The sequence below is a fragment of the Stigmatopora nigra genome, chromosome 1 (genome assembly GCF_051989575.1).
Source record: "Stigmatopora nigra isolate UIUO_SnigA chromosome 1, RoL_Snig_1.1, whole genome shotgun sequence".
Lineage (NCBI taxonomy): Eukaryota > Metazoa > Chordata > Actinopteri > Syngnathiformes > Syngnathidae > Stigmatopora > Stigmatopora nigra.
Window position 1 is genome coordinate 24,349,739 of NC_135508.1, and position 22,584 is coordinate 24,372,322.

The following is a 22,584-nucleotide window of genomic DNA, read 5'->3' on the forward strand; positions in this document are numbered from 1 at the left end:
CAAATAACACTTTCCACATTTTTTGACTCATCAACTGCCATGGCCAATGATTATTGCCAACCTCGCCTAGTCAAAATGGATTGGACATATGGAACTGTCAATTTCAGTCATTGAGTCTCTCTATAAAAGATAAGCTTGCCTGGGTTGCAGGTGTTGTAGATAAGGCCTTTCCCTTCTTAATAAAGATTTTTAAAAAATATTCAAAATTTTAAAATAAACACCCTGACGACTATAGCCAGAGCTTAAGAAAAAAGAAATTACAAACATTATATAATATACCATTCAAACACACAACCTTATTCAAACACTAAAATGCTGGTGTTGTCCTAAACCACACACTTCAATTCAAACATATTAAAATGACCAATTGAGATGTCAAGATTATCCCTGCAGCGGAATCCAAAACTCAAGTAGGATATGGGATAAGGTTTTGTTAGCTGGTTGTGATTACATGTGTGTGACTCATCATGAATGAAAACATTCTTTAAACACCAGGAATAGTTTACAAATTATAAAAACACATATTTTTGCAAAATAAAAAAAATAAACACCAGATCATAATTTTTATCTGACCCAAGTACTGTAAAGCGCCCTGGTGGTGCAAGTGGTTAGTGCATCGTCCTCACAGCTCTGGGGTCCGGGGGTCAAATCCAGGTCGGACCACCTGTGTGGAGCCTGCGTGGGTTTCTTCCGGGTACTCCGGTTTACTCCCACACTCTAAAAGCATGCATGGTAGGCTGATTGGACACTCTACATTGCCCCTGGTATGGGAATGAGTATGCTGTCCGTTTCCTTGTGCCCTGCGATCGTGTGGCCACAGATTTAGGGTGTCCCCCACCTCAGGCCCGGATTCAGCTGGGATCGACTCCAGCACCCATCGCGACCCTAATAAGGATAAATTGGTTCAGAAATGAGACTTTCTCTAAAGTCATGCATGCAGTAAATGACTCGATGCAGGCAGGAAAAACTATTGGGATCTAAGTATTGAAAGTTAAGCTTTCTGTGACAAATGATGACTTTACCATATGTGCACTACTTCATCCAATGTATGTGATTCTGCTTCAATACAGTGATTGTGCATTGGAATATCACCAAGAACGTGAAGGAAAATATATAAAACATATTTCCTTAAAATGTGAACATATGCCTGTGTGTACACGAACACATTTTCTTTCATAATGCTATTGATCCAGCGAGAGGAAGGCGGTGAGAATTTGACATGCACAAAGATTGTAACTTTCCCTTGCCTTTCCGGGGAAAAGATTATTGATTGTTTAGCAATTTACTGCCCCATTGCCATTCTGTGCAGGTTGCATTGGCATACAATTCTGCATCAAATACAATAAAGCCCAGCTACAAAAATTGGCAGGGCCATTTGTAAATGGATAGTGTATACATTTGATTGTTTATTAGGACTTTTCCAGACAAAAAGAAGGTAGACTCAAATCACTAAACATTATTACAGTAATTACTTGAATACGGCAACTTCAACTTTTGCGGATTTACTAAGTGGCGGATTTTTTCTGGAAAAAAAATGTGCATATCCAAGCTGTAAGCCACTCCCTTGTCTTCCGCTTGCCACCAGGAAAATGGCGGAAGACAGAAGACTCAGCATTGAGGAGGAAAAAATGGCAGGCAGCGGGCGTTGATCATCATTTTTATCCAAAAGTAGAGGTGTATGAGCGGCCAGGAGTTGTTGTGAGTGTGGATTTTAGCTCACGCGCTTATTTGAAAACAAAAAATGCTTGGCGAATTTGACGGCAGAGAACATCAGCGGCCCGTACCGTCGGCCGTAGCTTCACCGGCCCCTACCCACAGCGTCGGCCTGTGATTTGGCGGCGAGCGAGGTCTGCCCTGGAACACGCAGTGACATGTTTTTTTTTGAAGAGGAGTGTCTTTTTTCAAAAACAAACAGGAAATACCAGGCTTCACACAGATCCCATGTATGGGGATGCTATTGGCTGGCTTCATGGAAAGGCCAGCCTAAATCAACAAGTTAGACCACCCTCATGGTTTAAAAAACAAGAACGAGGCCTATGTTTTAACAGACCATGGTGTTTGTTAAGATGTTTTGTTATCTCACATATTTAGTCAGGCGAGTACAGTAATCCCGCGAATATTGCGGACAATGGACCTATGGCCACAAGAAGACAAAGGACTTGGACTAAAACTCCCATTAACCATTTTGTGTGTATATAAAGCTGAGAGGAACTATTTAAATTAGTTACATTTTTAAAAATATACATTATATTCAGATGATAATACATTTCAATCATTTGACATGCTTATAGCTTGAATATTTAATAAATATACACTGATAATTGTACTTGCATATTTGTATTTCAGTATAGGGGCGAAAATTTATGTATTGGGGTAGTTATAATGGGGCTGATCCCACTTTGTGGTTTTTCGTTTATGTCTGATAAATATTGATTGTGATATACGAGGAATTACTGTATAGCATACAGATAGATTATGCACACATCGACTCCACACGAATTCACATAACTTTGAACGAGGTTTGGGCGATATGACAAAAATTCTTATCACGATAAAAATATGTATATCAGTCGATATCTATTAGTAAGACGATATAGCTAACCATGGTAAAAATATTTGTTTGTTCCTTACTATCTTCTTTGTCTACTAAACGTTGGTCTGGAACTAGCGTTCACATCACAGCAGCGCCCCCTTTGTTGCAGTGTTCATCTGGTCTAATTGCAGTTTAGTTGTATCAAGTTTTTTATTATTAGTGTTTTATCGTCCAGGTCTACTTTGAACTCTATCCATGAAAAAAGGCTGCGAATGCTGTGGCTAAAGTCAACAAGGTAATAATGTTTTTTTTTTTTAATTCATACGGTCAGACCTTAAGATACGAGCTTAATGCGTTCCGGGACTGACCTCGTATGTTGATTTACTCGTATCTCAAATTGTTATTCATAGGAATGGACTAAATACAAATTGATTCATTCCCACCCTCTGAAAAATACACACACAAAACTGGATATTACACTGGATAAACATGTTTGTATTGGTTGTATTCACCATCTACTAACAGATTAACAAACAACTAGTGGTTTTGATGTTTAATGATAAAATGAGGCAAGATTCAATACAAAGGGGAGTTCGCGGATGGGAGAAAGTGAGAGAGAGTGAAAGTGAGAGTGAGAGTGAGAGAGAGAGAGAGAAAGAGAGAGAGAGAGAGAGAGAGAGAGAGAGAGAGAGAGAGAGAGAGAGAGAGAGAGAGAGAGAGAGAGAGAGAGAGAGAGAGAGAGGAGACTTGACGAATGCACTCGTAAAATAACATAAACCTTATATTGAAATTAAATGAACTTACATTCCTATAGACACACTATAAAAAGTTGGAATCCTACACTGCACTAAATTTAAACCTTGTTGTGCAATAACCAAGGCAAAGTGGTTAATGTATTCCACCGTGGCTTTCGAGGTGAACTTCCTGCTTCTCCATACATATTGGCAAGCACGCTCAATCACGCATACACAACTTATGTTTTTTTTTTTTCGTGCTTACTATCGATTGTCACTATATGCCTTTTCTTCGCACTACCCTTCATTGCACGGCATGCTTTGGATCTATTCCTTCCCTTAATTCTTCACTGACGAACGGAAAAAAAGCAACGCTCTGCCCAGTGCGCATAGAGATCTTTGCACAAAAGAGATGCGGCGAGAAAGACAGTGTGCTGAAATCATAAAAAGCCTCTCGCGGCTATCGCAAATGTTCATATCTCAAAAGTTGACAGGTATCTCAAGATACATTTTTCTCAGAATTTTACTCGTATCTCAAATTCCCTCAAATGTTGGGGCATTAGTATGTCAAGGTGTGCTGACACATTAGCATTTGTGCCACTTGAGTATCTCAAAATATCTCCAAATCATAAATTAAATTAACCGTCTGTCTAATGTTTTATAACCCAAACTGAGGTCCTAGATCTGTCTATCCCATTTTCCCAGAGGACTAATACTGTATGTATTATGTTTTCATCATGTTTTCCAGACATAGATCTGTTTTCATCATCACTTCCTGAGGTTTGCAACCTAAGAAGCATGATCCTTAAAGAGATGACATTCTGGATCCTTGTGAGGTAAAGGGAGGTAATGAAACTAAGTATTTTAAAGGGATGTCATACACAGTGCGTTTGCTCGCTATGGGTTACTAAAAAAAATTAGAAGAGTCGTAATTACAGCAACCACATATAGTACATTATTTGTTCACAAAAATAGTAATATTCCCTATAGTGTTTTAACTACATATTAGATCCAGCCAAGTTCAAATGAGTGTGTAGTTGCTGGTCCCTAAAAGCACATATATAATGTATGGCAAAATGCATCATTATTTGCATTGCTCAAAGGCTTATGCAAATATCACTTGTCACTTAGGATGTGCGAACATTAGCAAAAAGAATGTTTCCGAAGCCTTAAACTTTTCAATGCGGTCACCTACATGATTAAAGCAGTGAGAACATATTTGCCGAATGAGTAACTTTGAACACAAAATAATGACGCCATCGAAACAAGAGAGGGTTACTTGGTTCCTATAGGAACCCTAAAAATGAATGTAGCAAAGGGCATTGTGCTTGTTGTGAAGCACTGTTTCATTGGACATGTTTGTAGTTGTTTTGAATATAAAATGTTCTCAGCTACTGCACAGAGGAAAATTACATAATAGGCAATAGGCAAACTCCACACAGTGGTGGACTGACCTGGGATTGAACCCTTAACCCCAGAACTGTCTGCACAGAGGAAAATTACATAATAAGCAATAGGCAAACTCCACACAGTGAGAACCGACCTGGGATTGAACCCTCGACCCCAGAAATGTTAGGCCGACCTGCTAACCACTCTTCTGAACCACCAATCACACGCCCCCTGGGCCGCCAAAGTGCTTAAAAATAATTAATTAATATTCAATGGGCGGCCCGACTGTTTAGCACATCAGCCTCACAGCTCTCGACTCAGGTTCCCTCCCACATTTCAAAAGCATGCATGGTAGGCTGATTGGACCCTCCAAATACCCCCTAGTTATGGGTGTGATTGTGCATGGTTGTCCGTCTCCTTGGGCCCTCCGATTGGCTGGCCACCGATTCAGGGTGTCCCGGACTCTGGCCTGTAGACAGCTGGGATTGGCTCCTGCACCCCCCACGACTCCTAATGAGAACCTGCATTTGAGCCCAGGACCTGAGAGTTGTGAGGCCGACACACTAACCACTCAAGGCGCCAGCCCGCTAATTAAATAATGGTCAAAGAAAAATTATCTTGAATGGAGCCAGTTTCTTAGTCAGATGAGCTCTTAACCATCAGATTGAGGGTGGAGTGGCATCCATACCATGTCATATCTGTGCGCAGGAGTGGATTGCGCATTCCCCCCAGAAGAAAAATAACATACATACATAGATTCAAAGCACTTTGACATGATAACTCCTTAGGTTCTTTAAGACAACCAATACGAGTTGACACATTCTCATTCGGACTGACTATGTGTTGATGCAAAGTCTTCCATGGAGAGCTCCACCCAGCTGCATAAGAATAGCGATGGATTTAATCAAAACACATTTTACAAGGCAAAACAAGGTGTGTGCGGGTTTTCATTGATGTGCTGTGAGAAGCAACGAAAAAAGTGCCGCGGATGCATGTGCATGACTTAACCGATAACTTTGGTTTGAAAAATTATTATTAAGATGTCCTCTCAGATGCTACACTTTCTTACATTGTCACCCTTACAGTCAATCAAGTGTCTGAAGGGTATGCTTCTGTGCACTATTGTTCAGGCTTGCATCTAGCACCTGCAACTTTGATCTCAAACAAAGAAAAATGACATGTAGCTTGGGACCTACGCAGTTACAGTAAAGCGTTACAGTAAAGATGTCCCTTTATGGCCAATGCTGAGAAATATTATATAATGGGCATGGGCATGAATTTTTGAAAGAACTGAAAAGAGTGCAAAATTGATTGCTCATGCAATATGGAGGTCTAATCTAACAGAAGCCACCAGGATCCCGTCTACAGAAGCACAAAAATAATCCACACTTTATTTTATGTTATAATCATAGGATGTGTGGATTTTGAAATGTGCTACAAGAACAAGATGAGACAGATTGTGATGGCTGATTTTGTTTCTTTTAGCGTAAACTGAAATCTGGAAGTAAAATAATCTAATTGTCATCCTGATGTGACACATTTACCTAATAAATATGACACTCAATTCATTCACATCCCATATATGTTAAACAAAAACATTACAAATTTAATCCTGTAGCCTGTAACGTATATTTCAACACAAACTGTCAATATACTGAATGTAGTCATTGGAGTTACCTCATAAATTGATAGAGTGAATGAAGTTAGTACATAAACAAAACAGCCCTACTTCTACAAGATAACTAAGTATTGTGTGGAGCATAACTGCATTTAGTTTTGATCAACTAATGTTAAATTATATATAATGCAAGGCAGCAACTGTTAGTGATTGTAGTGACACCCCCTGCTGGGCTGACGAATTCACTACCACAAAGAATGCAACCTCACTAACAGCAAGTACGCCTGTTATCCAATCTCCCCTAGCAGCCAGACCAGAACAGGCAGAATTTTGAGAGACATCCATCCCGTGTTCCATAGAATTCCCACCCACAAAAAAATAAAAAATGTTGCAGCCAAATGGAGCGTACACTCACGGTCTACATACTTAAGCACACTGTCGAGAGACAGTCTACTCTAGACAGTTGACTCTTAGTCAGGACTGTCCGAGCTACAGAAAATGAGGGAAATGTACTGTGCTGTTGCATTCAACAATGCCAAGACACAAAAGGGCTATTGTGTGCCCATAGCTAAACAATACAGCTGAACAATGAGGGGAAAAGGCAATAGGGATCAATAGAGAATTGCAATTAGCCTGCATCGGTAGGAGCAGTGCCAGATTAGACACAGGATGTCGATTCCGTTTCCTGCACTATCATCCCAAAAACTTGCCGGATTGGCTCTGTAATTGCAGCAACAAACAGAGCCGCTTAAGATATTGTGGCGTGATGGTGACATAAGTTAATTCATTCAGAACTCTTATGTGCCGTTTATACTCACAAGGGTCACGTAAAATACTGAAGCATATCCCAGCTGACTTCAGACACCAGGTGGACAACACCCTAAAGTGGTTGCCATCCAATCGCAGGGCACAAGGAGAAGGACAACCATTCACACACACTCATACCTGGGGCCAATTACAGTGTTCAACCAGCCTACTCTACATGTTTTTGCGATCTGGAAAGAAACCTGGGAAAACCCACAACAAGCTTGGGAAAACATGCAAAATCCACATCAGAAATTCCGGACCTGGTATTGAACCCTCGATCAGCATCGTGGTCCCGGTCCCCATTAACCACGATAAGCGAGGGAACACTGTACTGTTTGACTAATTTGTGTGTGTGTGCGTGTGCGTGTGCGTGTGCGTGTGCGTGTGCGTGTGTGTGTGTGTGTGTGTATGTGTGTGTGTGTGTGTGTGTGTGTGTGTGTGTGTGTGTGTGTGTGTGTGTGTGTGTGTGTGTGTGTGTGTGTGTGTGTGTGTGTGTGTGTGTGTGTGTGTGTGTGTGTGTGTGTGTGTGTGTGTGTGTGTGTGTGTGTGTGTGTGTGTGTGTGTGTGTGTGTGTGTGTGTGTGTGTGTGTGTGTGTGTGTGTGTGTGTGTGTGTGTGTGTGTGTGTGTGGGAGTGGGATTTATGTTTGTCCTCTTGCTGCAGTTTTTTTGAGTTATATACTGCATGTGACTGAATATAAAGAACAGAAACAAGTAATGAAAAAGACGGGTCTTGGTTTTAACCACAGTGCAGCTCTTTTTTTCTCATTAATACGTTAGTATTCAAGAGAAATTTTAAAAGCTCTTTTACCTTTGAAGGTAACCTGTCCTTGCAATATATCCCTTGGAATCAAGAAAGAGTAGAAGCTCTGTGAGAAGCCAGGTCGACAGTGGCCGTCAGAGGAATCTTCGCCATTATTCACCTGAAAAGAACGGTAATGTGTGAGTCATGAATAATTGTGAATTAATTTTATGGATTTATTTCTTCTAGTCCAGAGGTTGACTTCAAAGCATCATGTAATCTGTTGTATAAAAAACATAAACTAAATGGTGGGATGGTGGGATTAACTATCCGATTCATCAAAATATAAAGAGTTAATTAAAATTAAAAATTAGACGGCAAATGTTCAGGTGCCAGCATGAGACTGCACATATTGACAAATGAATAGAGCATGCAGCAAATTAAAGTGGCATAAAGAAGGTAACATGCATTGATTTACAAAAGTTGCATCTACATATAGGGCGCCCCGGAGATGAGTGGTTATTCGACGGCCTCACAGTGGGGGAAATGGGTTCAAATCCAGGTCGACCTGTGTAGAGTTTGCATGTTCTCCCCAGGCCTGTGTGGGTTTTCTCCAGGTACTCTGGTTTCCTCCCACATTCCAAAGACATGCATGGTAGGCTGATTGGACACTCTAAATTGACCCTAGGTATGAGTCTGAGTGAAGGGTTGTTTGTCTCTTTGTGCCCTGCGATTGGGTTAGGGCAAATTCAGCTGGGATAGGCTCCAGCACCCTCCATGAACCTCGTAAGGAAAAAGCAGTTCAGAAATTTAGAAGAAATGAGCATCTTCACACACACACACACACACACACACACATATATATATATATATATATATATATATATATATATATATATATATATATATATATATATATATATATATATATATATATATATATATATATATATATATATATATATATATATATATATATATATTTTTTATTTTTATTTATTTATTTTTTTTTTTTTTGATATACTGTATTTTAACATATTAGCTGCCATTGATGGTGCTGAACTGGAAAAGGCTGGCAGCAAATTATTGGTTAGCTGTGGCAATGCAACATGGACATTCACGGCCAATTCTTCAGGTTCACAAGAATTGGACGTCTGTAGTGGTCAATGCCAGGCAGTTAAAGGAGTTAAAGACCTGGCCTAGGGAATTAAAGCTACTGAATGTGCACCGTCATATTTCAGCAAGACCTTGTGGTTCACGTGAGAACATCCTGTGAAGTGACTAATAAAAAATGCAGGCGAATCACGCCTTAACCATCACATTCACCAGAAGATAACGACACCCGTGGAAATGAATTGTGATGCTGATTTACGAGACGCAACTTTAAAGGTAGTTTTAATACCTAGCAAAGGTTTTAGAATGAAAAAATTACAACAAGAGTAAATGACTTAATCTCCATAGACAGCCGTATTTCTACACACTTGAATGCGTTTCAGCACGAACTGCAGAAACCTACAGGCGAACACTTAGAGCAATATTTAGTCTAAAAAAATAGATCGTTTATGAACTTACAAACTACTATTCATTACAGAGGTGGTTTGAAGTGTCCGCGTGAGAAATCGTCACCAATGATTCTATCCGCTGACTTTCTGCAATGGGCAATATAACGCTTTGAAAATGCACCATACATCACACTATCACGAGTCGCTTTCTTTCTTTCTTTCTTTCTTTTTTTTTAAGAATGAATCTCACCCGAAATGTGTGAAGAAGGAGGACCGCTGTCAGCACCAGAGGCAGGTCAGCCCTCATCGCTGCGGACGGAGCGAGCGACAGCGAGAGCAACCGAGGACTCTCGAGAAGAGATGGCAAGAGCCCAAAATTTTCTCCACAAATTCTTCAACGTGTCCACGTCCTTTTTGCCTGCAAGGTCCCGTGCTGGTTGTAGTGCGGCAGCGCCTAAGTTTGCGCGACTCTTGTGTGCAGGTGAGCGCTTGACTCCGCACAAAGGCGCAGTCAGCATCAGACTACCAGCCTCCCTCTCAAGCTTCACAACCCACACACACCCTACCCTTCCCTCTGAAGAGATGCACACAACTCCACAACGCCTCTGTATTAGCTTTTATTTTAAATTCATCTCAATTTCAATCAAGCGTTTGGTAAATTAAGCTCCTCCAGCAAATTACTTTAAGGCTAACGGAGTGTGGTTATGGGTTTCTGATTCATTTTGCCAATTGGCTGGGGATTTAAAATGTCAAATTCAAGTAAAACTGACAAATTACACTTGGTGTTATTAATTCACATTACGGTAGCCTATGTTGCCTACTTCATGTCCCTCAAGTGTAAAAGGTACCTGGGGCTCATTTTTTGGAATAACATTTTCCTGTATAATTGAGTGTAGCATCTCAGCAAACACACAATACCATTTCCTGATGTATACATGTATTGGACAGTATTGTTCTGAAAACAATAACAAATTACTAATTTTATAGAATTTAATTCTGGACAAATTTTCCTTGGAATAGGTCACACAGGTCTTTACCACCATACTGTGAACTGGTACTCACTCATGCGAGGCTGAAGTGTAATAATGATCTTCATTTGAGGGGAAAACAAATGAATATGTAGCAATTCCACCAAAAAAATGAAAGTTGGAAACAATATTTGAAAAACTGAAGGAGCAAATTAATGGGAAAAGAGCTAAAAATGGGAAACAAAATGTACATTTTGCATTCCGTAGCATTTTCTCCTCAAAACTAGTTGTACATTCTGCAGATCTGTAAAAGTGTGTTGGCTGTACAGACGTGGAATAAGATGGTGGATCAAGTTCAGGAAAACAACGAAGCAAAAACACAGGATTTGGTACTGCAGCTGTCCCTCATAGGGTGTGCCAATGTATGTGTCCCATTGATAATTTTGCCTAAGGTTTTGAGTTATATGTGTATTTAGTTCCTTTTCTTTCTATATTTCTCATAATGTAAACCGCCAAGTGCAATTTTGAGGTTAGAAATTACATCAGGGCGTGAAAGAGTGGTCTTGTCACCAACACAGAGGGCTGTTGGGAATGACGTGCTCTCAGTTGAGACGAGCAGTGGACTTGAAATCAGATGTGTGTGTTAGGTTTATCATTATTATATATTTACTTGTAATATAATCATTATGTATATATGTGCTTGTGTGACAGGGTAAAGTGAGTTAAGTTATAAATGATTGCATGTGTGATGTAAAACTAGTTTTGGGATGGATGTTTATCAGTCTTCGATTATTGATGCCTCCAGCCAAATAGCAAGGGTATGGATCGGTATTCGATTTTTTATGTCTGGGCTCATGTAGCTGAAACGCGGGGAAATCTTCAGGCATTTCAGTAAAAGTTGGCTTGAAGATAACAACAACTGACCTGTCTGATTATTTCCCCCTGTGTTTTAAAGGCAAATAAATTGCCGAATTCTGGAGTACGACACTTGCAATGAAGAACGCTTTGCCTTATTTTGTATATTAAACATTACATATATGAACGCTTTGCTAATTAGGAACGCTTTGCTTACTAGGAATGTTATGTTCATAATTATTATAAATGTGAACGCTTTGCCTTATTTTGTACATTAAACATTGCATATATGACAATTGCATTTTTATACATCTCTTGCAAAAGAAGTGCTCGCTCCAAAGTTAATCAAAACACCTTTGGAGGTCACTTCTCCTTCACACCTGTACTTCTTGAGACGATGCTTCATCAACAAGCTCTTGGGAACTGTGGATTTGTTTTGGGAAACAAGGGCTTCTCAAGATGGTCCGCATCAACTCTCTCTCTTTCTCGGGAAGATTCAACAGACCTTCAATAGTTTTGAGAACTGAGGCTAATTGTTATGAGACTCTGAATAATGTTTAGACTTCTGTTATGCATGTTGTTTAAATCTTATGATTATATTAGCAAAAGGGACACTGGGGTCTTGAGAATCATCTGACCGGAGGCGCGTGTGGATGGATTCTCTTCTTTTAAGAATAAAAGGATATGATCTCAGAAGCCTCCATTATTGAAAGTTGAACTTGGAAATACTATTTGGTAACTCTATCAGTGTGCAACAATTTGTTAAAACTTTAGCAGCTCCTAATTGTCCAGTCAGAAGGCACATATGGTAAGATAAATTGTAGTTGTTGTCCATTCTGCTTAATATATTTATTTGTTGTAATTTTGCATCGTAAATAACAATGTTATTCCTAATATGTAGGTGGTTTAATGCTTGGAGTTAATAAAAACATCACTCTCATCATACATCAGTCAGGGCGTGCTTTAATTCTGACCAGGCGAAGAGTGTTAGAGGCAGTTAAAGGTACCAACCTAGAAGTACAGTCGTACCTCTACTTACTAAATTAATTCATTCCTTAAGTGGTTTGGTAACTTTGTATTTTTCATAAATAGAGATGAATTATAAAAGGAAAAGCTGTAATTTGTTCCAACTGTTCTTAAAATCTGTGTTTGGTCAAATATTGATCCAAATTTTTTTTGACATGTTTTGTTAAGTTTTTCCTATTTTGGGCATTCAACATTTGTGACTTGTCCATGTGATAACGTGTGATCTCTCCTGCTCAGTGCCTCTCGTGCCTACCTGGTGTTTCGGATTGACTCGTCAACATCTGTCCATCCATTTAAGCTTTGAGTCTTTGTCAACCCCTTGCTGGATTGTCTGTTTTTGTTATGGTCAAGCTTGTTCACGTCTCGTGCACCTCGTTCCTTCTCCTGTGTTTCCTCTTGTATGTTCCTTTTGTTTTGATACTTTGAGTTTACTTCTGCTACTGCTTTTTAATTGTGCGCTTCTAACAAAATAATACATATGAAATGACTTGTGCCACCTGAAGGTGTAGGGGTTTACTTGCCTGACTTCGTTGCCAGCAAGCGTGGGATCAATTTCCGCTTGGTGTGGAATGATTAGGCGTGCAAATGGTTTTTTCTGTCTCTCTGTGTCCCCCTACACTGGACTGTCAATCAGTCTAGGGTGTATTAAATCTTTTGCTCGAAGTCTGTTGGGATAGATTCCAGCAACCCCTACAATTCTTGTGAGGAAATGACTTGCTACTTACAATTGAAATCACTCTACACCCGTGTTTCATATCCCAAAACTATATGAGACAGGCTCTTTTTGTATTTTTGTTTTGTTTCATGTTATACTTACTTTGTCAGAGGTTTTTTGAGGAAACTATCAAAAGAGCATTTACCAATCATTAAGTGCAGCTTGATAAAACCTTCCTGCCACAATTAATTATGAGAAAATGAATGAAATTAGATTTGCTGGGGTTGCTGAAGCATTACCCAGTTGACTTCGGGCAAAAGGCGGACTACCCCCTGGACTGGTCGCCAGCCAGCCGTAAGGGGCACACAGAAAAACAGACGATCCTTCGCACACACTACCATACTGTCACCAGCGTGAATCGAGCCCACGCCTGTCTGCACTGAAGTCAGGCGGGTGAATCTCTACACCACAGGGCAGCCTTGATAATAAATGTGAGGACCACAAAGGACAAGGTGAATGTTCCAACTTTAACCCTATTAAGAGCTATTATTGTTTTTTTCTGTGGAAGACTTCACCAGATTTATCAGGCCAACTTTTTAAATGCCTTTGCATTTAAAGTTGTTATCAGAGCAGATTAATTTGGCGTATCCCAGAAGAGAGGGAAATTGCCCTCGTTTGATATTAGCTTAAAACACACGTGCAGTTGCCTGTTTTAGCAAACTTTTATGGTAATTTAAGGCTAGTATGTCAGAAAACATTAGTGTTAGGTGTTGACTTTTGGGGTTTAGTTTGTATTTCTAGCCTTGGCTTTTTAACCTGTGTGACCTGTCCTTGTGATTGCCCATTGAGGTCACCTGTCGTTTCCCTGCCCCTGGTGCCTCTCATGCTCACTGTTTCTCATTTCACACACGTGTTTCTAATTGTCTCTTGTCAACCCATGTCATGTACGTATTTGCAGTGGCGGTCCGTGCATTTTCTCGTAGCGCCTTCAACGAATCAATCCAACCCTCAAAAACTATTTTATGGCTATAAAACCTCGACTGCAGCTACAGCTGCAACACAAACAATAATCAATAAATCAATGCACAAAAATGGGGTCAAATCCACTTCATAACAGCATTTATTGATTAAATAAAAATATTGGAGCTTTTCGACATTACAACCGGGCCTGTGGGGTGATTTCCCCGGGAAAAGACAGCAATGGACGTCAATGGCGAAACGGCAAAAATTGCACTAAAATGGGGTAAAATCCACTTCCTAGCAGCATTTTGTGATTAAATACAAACACTGGAGCTTTTCAGATAACAGAACTGGGCCCACAATTGAAAGATTATTCAGGAATATAGCCATATTTTACTCACCAAAAATCCTTTTTAACTGTACACAATATCCATCCTCCTTTCTTTCTTCCTTCTTTTCTATCGCCATCGTAGCTAATGATGAAAGTAAAGCCTGTCCTGTCATATTTCTGGGAGAATCCGTCTTGAAAATGGCGGACACACCCTTTTCCCGGCTGTCACAGGTTTGCTAGCTTTGGAATTGACTGCCCTTTCTTAATGATGTCCATTTTTCTGGAAAAGTCTGTCTGTAAAATAGCTTTGTGAGCAAATCTCCAACCAAATCCATTTGTTTTCCTCCGTCTGCCATCATAGTTGGTAAAAGCGATGACATATCCCTCCGCCTGCAAAATGGCCTTGTGTCACCAAATTCAATTCTGATTGGTTAAAGCAACAGTCTTATCGACGCTTGTTTAATGCAGTAGAGCCCGCAGAATTGATTGTGAAGGCCTTGAGGCAGATTTCTGACCGTGGCAACAAATAAAGGCTGAAATGTGATTAGTTAAATGCTTCACTATGAAAATACACATGTGGAAGCAGTGCAACCAGAGAGGAAAGCAATGAAAGGAAGCTAACAGACAATTTGGAATTATTCAATAAGTATTGATGGACAAAATATAATATATGATTCAGATATTTCTTAGGCCAGCAGAGAAGGCCTTGAAGGCCCTGACGGCCCGCCACTGAATATGTGTGGGTTGTTGGTGGATAGTCTGCTGTCCATGCCCTTTTTCTGTCCTAACCTATCCTATCCTACCCTACCCTGCCTTGTCCTGTTCTGTCCTGTTTCCGTTCATGTTTGTTTCCCTTGTACATTATTTTTGGACAATACAAACATCATTGAGGTGCACAGCACACTTATCACCAGTGTGCCTGTTTCGTGAGGGTCTCTTGTCTGAGTGGAGGCCTAAGACTGCAGGTGGCTGTTAGCTCAAAGGGAGAACTGACATGCATTTTGTAGATAACATAAATATTTCCATACTGATACTTGACCAATGGTGGTACTGTGATAGAATTCAAGGACACATTCATGTAGACACATTTGGGAAGTATATGCAGCCCACAAAACCTTTGCAAGGATGTGAAATTCTTCAATAGATGTCTATTTTCTGTCATGTTTTTGTGCGTCCTTGTGGGTGTATTTTCTGTGTATTGTTATGTTTGCCTCGCATCAGTGTGCATGTCCCCCATTTTCATCCACCCCAGTTAAGTTTGTATTTTGTTTTTTTTTTTCCCAGTCATAATTTGTTAGGCTTTTCCTGTTGTTATTTTTTCATTAAACCTTCAGTTTGTGCACCAGCACTCCTTTTTTGTTGGCTGCTTCCTGCTCCTGGGATCCGCTCTGCTCCAGAGTCGTGGCAAATCATAACTGTCATCTCTCCATCAGCATCATATGAAGTAATTTAATTTCACCAAATAAACTGCGTGACTCAAACAAAGATGCTGAATGTAATCAGTACATATCCATCGACTATTTAACTAACACTGAATATTTCAGATTTATTTATATATTTATTTATATATATATATATATATATATATATATATATATATATATATATATATATATATATATATATATATATATATATATATATATATATATATATATATATATATATATATATATATATATATATATATATATATATATATATATATATATATATATATATATTGTTAGACTAAACTATTTCACCTGACTCCAATTCCTTAACTCTGTAGTCTCCAGTCTAACAATGGAGCGTGTTCAGCATCGGAGGAGACAAACCAGGGTTGAGCGAGTTTATCCACAGATGGTTTATTCCATTCAAATTGATTCATACAGAGCTCCGGGTCTCCCTCCCATAGAATAAGCCCGCTGAGTGTTGATGTCCCAAAGCGGAGGATGGAAAAGACATTGTCCAAACCCGCGTTTGCCCAGTTATAGTCCAACAAAAATGCATATTCATTCGCTGATTAATAATGAGATGTGGGCTGGTCCAGGGCTGCTGTGAAGGGGGGTTTCTCTGGGCTCCACATCTTCCAGCCTTGAATCCACATCATCCAGACCTCTGTCTCCGCTGGTCCTATAAAGTCCCAACCCTCTGCCCTGCTCTTTGTTCCTCTGCCCTTTGAAGTCCTCCATCTGGTCTCTTATCAGTGTGAATCCCACCTTGAAACAAGAATCTCAGGAAGAGCCTTTTGTTAACATTGTAGTCGAGGAGTCTCGGACCCATCCTTCTGTTCATATTGTAATTGAGTTGGGAACCAGTGGCGACTCTAACACAAGACCGCCACAACAAAAGGAATGAGTAAAATGTGATATCAAAATGAAACAGCTATACTAAAAAGAATGAGTAAAATATGATATCAAAATGAAACAGCTATACTAAAAAGAATGAGTAAAATATGTCAGATTCTTCAATATATATATATATATATATATATATATATATATATATATATATATATATATATATATATATATATATATATATATATATATATATATATATATATATATATATATATATATATATATATATATATATATATATATATATATATATATATATATATATATATATATATATATATATATATATATATATATATATATATATATATATATATATATATATATATATATATATATATATATATATATATATATATATATATATATATATATATATATATATATATATATATATATATACATATATATATACATGGAGTTTGCATGTTCTCCCTGGGTCTACATGGTGCCACAATCCAAGGACATGCATTGTGGTCTACAGTCTGCTGGCCACCGATTCAGGGTGTCCCTCGCCTCTGGACTGAAGTCAGCTAGAATAGGCTCCAGCACCCCCCGCGGCCCCACAGAGGATAACGCAGTTCAGAAAATGAAAAGAAATATATAACATTTTTTTATACAATTCAAAATAATTTTAAAAGAAGATGATTTCATTACTGTTGCTCTCTGATGGGGGAAATTACACAATTTTAATGTTAGCATTTTCGAGTTTTTGTGTGATGAAATTCATGTATCCCTTTCAGATTTGTGCCAGAATTTTGAAAGAGCATATTAATAACATTAATTCCACTCTACTTACCACAAAACCTGGACTCCCTTTTGACAGTTGAAGAAGTTGCATTTCTCAGTTGGAAAAATATAGCATTTAATCCCTGGGTATGGTATTTTAAAGTCAAACTACCTTGCAAAAAAATTAAGAACGGAGCTCAGTTATCCATTTTCATCAGCAACCTTGTCAGTGTCAAGCAATCAGACCGCCTGCTTTCTCATAAACAGCATCTCTCTGCCAAACTTGCCTTCTGACTTGACACTCTACAGTGTGTGGAGATGTACATTATGTCATCTTAGATTACTCAATTCAAAATTGCCAAATAAACTTCAGCCCAGGGAGTAGTAAATAGGTTGGCAGCCCCGGTCTAATGGCAGTAAATGAGAGTCAGGTAGACAGGCGCCATTTCTCTAAGTCATCTGTAAGCATATTCTGGGGAGCCTTGTCATCAGTCTAGATAATGATGCTTCAATTAGCCATCAAGATGGCAGGCATGCCTCGTACACTCAAGTTGGTAACCATCTTTGGCTACCTGGAGCGATTTGACTACAGTTAGTGATCTAATTGTTGTATTCCTATTTACACTGCCCTGTTTACCCATTATTATATATCTTATTATTATTATAATTACCATTATTATTATTATTTTTTTTTTAAATTTTATTATTTTTTTAATATCATTATTTTGGCGTGTGGATGGCTATTCATCTGTGTTAAAAGAGTGATTAAACCGTAATTGCACCATTAGGTTTGGCATTCAATTGAGTTTCTATCGCAGAGATCTAGGGACTATGAAAATGGACCATTAAGGTCATGATCTTGATATGGTTTTACTTTGTTTCTCACGGTGCATGCATACCTATCCCTAGATATGCAGCAACTGGGTTTTCCATGCAGTAGTCCCAGCATCCTGCTGTATTGGTCACTTTTACCCAGACAAGGTATTCACAGTGTAATGAAAGATTAATGAACTGCTGAAAGTTGGGTAACAATGGCAGAGGAAACAATGAGGGAAAATCCGACCATGCCCAAATTTGGAATACCATTGTCCTCATCATTTTTGTGCAGACACTAATAATAAAAATACAGCTGGAGAGATACAATGGAAAGATAGATGCAGTATATGGGAATATTCTGGCATCCGAAATAAAGCTGCAAAGCAATCGGTTAAACAATGTCTATTATTGCCTCCTTGAATAACTGCTAAAAAGGTCAGAAGAAGGAGACATTGTTTTCATTCACTTTTGAAATGAGTAATTCAAATCTAGCTTTTGGGATCAACGAAAAATTACTAATATTTATTTCAGCATCGTGTAAATTTTACTTTTATATGTGCAAAGGATCTTTCAAGAATGTAGTCAGCATAATTAACTTCTGAGATAACAATAATCTATATTGAACAGAGTCTCAATCTTGGCTACTGTTTGGATGACCAATAGCTTATACCCTTTTAGGATTTCACTCAGCCTTGCTTAACACAATGTGTATTACATTCTCTAACATCACAAACTTTAGCCTCCTATGACCTGCCATCTACGTGGACATCACATTTTTGGTTATCAAAAACTACAATGTTACAATTTGGACTACAGGGGCCTGTATCCACTTATGATTTGGACATAATTTTTCTCAGAAACTACATTGTGTAAAAAGATAATTCTTTGTTTTTACACTCATCAGGTTAACCTAAATATAAAAGAGAAGATAAAAATGCATGCTTTGCAAGAGTTTGGGCCTTAGGAGGTTAACAGTGTAAATGACCATCTAAAAAAATTGATGCACAAAGTATTTAAGTGTGCAAAGCATGTATTTTTTAGACCTCTCATAATGGACAAAGTAATTTCAAAACACAAAAAAAGGTACACCTATAGTCATAGGCATAGACAGAGCCACCATCTGATGAATACAGGAGAAAAAAGAATGGTATGCAAATGACACATTCATTCATTCATGCGTTCATTCATTCATTCATTTTCCATACCGCTCATACTCGAAACCGTTGTGGGGGTTGCTGAAGCCTAACCCAGCTGTCTTTGAGTTAAAAGTAGACTACACCCTAGACTAGTTGCCAGTCAGTCGTAGGGCACACAGAGGCAAACGACAATCCGTACTGCCTATTATACCGTCACTAGTGGGAACCAAGTCCGTCCGCCCAGCACGCAACCAAGTCAACCGAGTAAACGCCTACACCTCGAGGCAGCCCAAATGAAACAAATAATGAAAAATATAATGAGTTTTCTTTTACTAATGAAAAATTTACCCGTCAAACAAATATAAGTCGTTACAAGTGCATTCTGACAAATCTGGTTGTATTTGGATTGATATGGATTTAAATTTGCTTACATATTGATGTGCATTCTCGTGTGCCTCGGCAACATAAAAGATTACTGCCAAAAGTGACGTCACAGTGCCATATATCCCGTCTCTAACAGGAAATGGTGCTGTTTAGTATCAGGCCACCAGGATAAAATCACACAGAAAACGAAAGTACCCTCTACTCTATTTGTCTGCGTCCTGTTATACAGGGGAATGGTTGAAGTTAGTAAATAAAATCACTTTACATCTTATGCCCTTGACTAAGACACGCTACTTCAATACTCAATTCAAGCGAAGCAACAGGAGATAAAAATATTTATTCATTTTTGTTTTCTTTCACTGAGTTGGATGGGGCCCCAACTACTCCCCGTCTTATATGGAACTGGAATTTGTGGCACCATACCCTTACATTTTGCAGAAAATGTTCACATTCTGCTGAATGGGGAGAGCTCAAACAGCGTGATGACTCACAGTCTGTTGTCCTTGCAGGAGGGAGTCTAATATACAGGCAAAACTGACAATTGTCAGCAGGACTTTGGACAGATACGTTTTAGTCATTTGCAGGGCAAAAAGTCATTGATCAGTGTCGGAAAGTTGAGTGTTTGTGCTGACATGTCAATCCAATCACAAGACTAAGATTGACTAATCAGTCAGACAGTTTAGTGTCTATCCTGACATGTCAGCCATTCACAGTTTGTATGACAACGATGCTTTTATACTCACCAAAACTGATGTAATCCTATATCGTGCAACGTCGAGCATGGAATGTAGTGTAGGACACAAATGCAGCTTCCCTGCATTTGTGTCCTACACGACATTCCATGCTCGACGTTGCAGTCAAGGGAACAATGGCGTATATTGCTCTAAAAAAATAGGACAGGACAGGCTCAATTTTTGGGATTAGCTTTGATTGCGATAGAAAAGAAGGAGGAAACCTCAGTCGAGCCTTAAGGTGCCACTTTTGGAGCAAGGGCTTCCTTCTTGCACTTCAACCTCTCAGTCCATGGAGATGCAAAATACTTGACTTGCTTTACGTGGACAATGTCACCTGTGTTCCAGCAGCTTCTAATTCTTGGCAGATCTGCATTTTGGTGATTATCGGTTGAATCTTCACACATCTTCACTCCTGGCAGTGAAAAAACAGTGCCAATTACTTTATACTTAAAAACAATTGTTTAATCAATAACCTTGTAATTGTTTTGATTCATGGCTTCAAAGCCGTATGAGAAATTACTGTTCGGGAAGATAACGCAGAGACCGAGAGGAAGTCTGGATGTATTCTCCCTTATAAGTATATTCCCCATTTGCCTATTTAATTAAATGTCAATAATTGAATCAGATGTCTGCCTGCAGTGTTTTAATAATTATATTAAAGTATAATTATTAATGAACCTATCAGCACTGTTGTTCATGGGACCTGCAGCTGCTTTGAAATGGCTCCAAGTGACTTTCCTGACTTGTTCAAGTGAATGATTTACTTTTTCAGATCCATGCTGAACTCCTTTGACTTTCCAATTGCAGCGTTTGTGGGCGTTTGCATCCAATGAGCCCTGTTTAAATGGCCTCAGAGAAGTCACCAGCTGTACTCACTCCTAATCACTCACAAGAAGTTAAGAGGCCATGCTCATTTCACTGACAAAACTTTTTATGTCACCAAAATTGCTAATTTGGGTTGCTGTATGTATTTTTCGACCCAGCAGATTTGATCACATTTTCTGTTAAGCCTTAATAAAGTCATATTAGAACCAAACTTCATGAACATTTTTTTATGACAAAGAATTATCTGTTCGAATCACTCTATCAGAGAAAAATCTGAGTTGTAGAAATAACGGGAAACGAGAGAACATTATATTATAATCTTCACAAGTGTATGTAAACTTTTGGCCACGACTGTATGTACAGTGCCTGATGACATTGACTGAAAAAATGACATGGCTATGCTAAAGGCGTAGCACGCCATAGCAGCATGAATGAATCTACCATCCGTTTTACCAAGAAATAAGCGAACATTTTGAAGAGGGCCACAATATTTTTTTTCCAATAACATTAAGGGAGTGGTAACCACAACGGATAAAAAAATGAACCCGTATTATAAGGGATTTACGCTGTAGAAGCTGGCACGACAAAACACCCACAGGGTATCTTCAATATAGCACGCAGTTTGCCACAACGGCTCCAGGAGATGGACATCATGGCCGGAGCTATTGAATTGGCAATCGTTTTGACAGTGTCATTATCTTTGTACAAAAGCATATTTGTACAAGAAAAGAAACGACGGTTGCTATGTTCCTAGTGTGCGGAAAACCTTTGCAGATTTCATTGAATGCCTCAAATCTGTTAAAGAGGTCTAAGACTAGAGTATTTACTTTTTAATTTATAGATTATATTTAAATATTCATATATTATAGGCTTTTCATATGGCTATAACTATAATATTTAACAATACACTTCTTGATAATTGTACTTGTGTATAGGTGCGAAAATATGCTATATGGGAGTAATAGGGGGAATTCTACGTTCTTTTTCGATTATTGTGGCCTTGTCTGTTGTATTTTATCGGGACTACTCTATTACTGTATGTAGTAATAATAGGGGTGATATTACTTTGCAGTTATTTGATTATCCTGGTCATGTCTGTTCTACATTATCTGCTATATTCGAGGGATTACACGGTAAGAATATAGATTATGAATATGATGATATTAGTTTATTTGTAGTTTGCACAGCAAAAGTGAAGCAGGTGAACTACTCTTGTTAACCGGGAACAAGTTTATAGGTTTTCTTTGGCATTGTGACGCCATGTCTACTTGTTGTGGTGTATTAATAGACCAGCTAGGGTACACATGCAGGTGTTTTCATGTACAATTGTGATCTTCCTGGCAATGGATATATAGACAAATATGAGAGTAGTACCAGAAGAGAGGTGTTAAATTTATTCCTTGGCAAGAGGAATTTTTAGCAGCTTTGGGAGACAGTCAGCAGAGATGCCCTGAAGGCTGATAGGATCCTTTGATCAGAGATGGAGGGATATGGCTG

At 38.8% G+C, this 22,584-nt stretch overlaps 1 protein-coding gene across 1 annotated transcript in view; it reads right to left on the bottom strand.

Moving 5' to 3' along the window:
* Positions 1–10,044, bottom strand: part of LOC144206056 (cadherin-4-like) — a 206,816-nt gene extending 196,772 nt beyond the window's left edge. The window contains exons 1-2 of the mRNA XM_077730752.1: positions 9,574–10,044; positions 7,891–8,002 (exon numbers count right to left, since the gene is read on the bottom strand). Of these exons, the coding sequence (XP_077586878.1) occupies positions 7,891–8,002; positions 9,574–9,630 (169 nt within the window). The 5' untranslated portion in view covers positions 9,631–10,044. The remainder of the gene's footprint in view (positions 1–7,890; positions 8,003–9,573) is intronic.
* Positions 10,045–22,584: the final 12,540 nt, after the last annotated feature.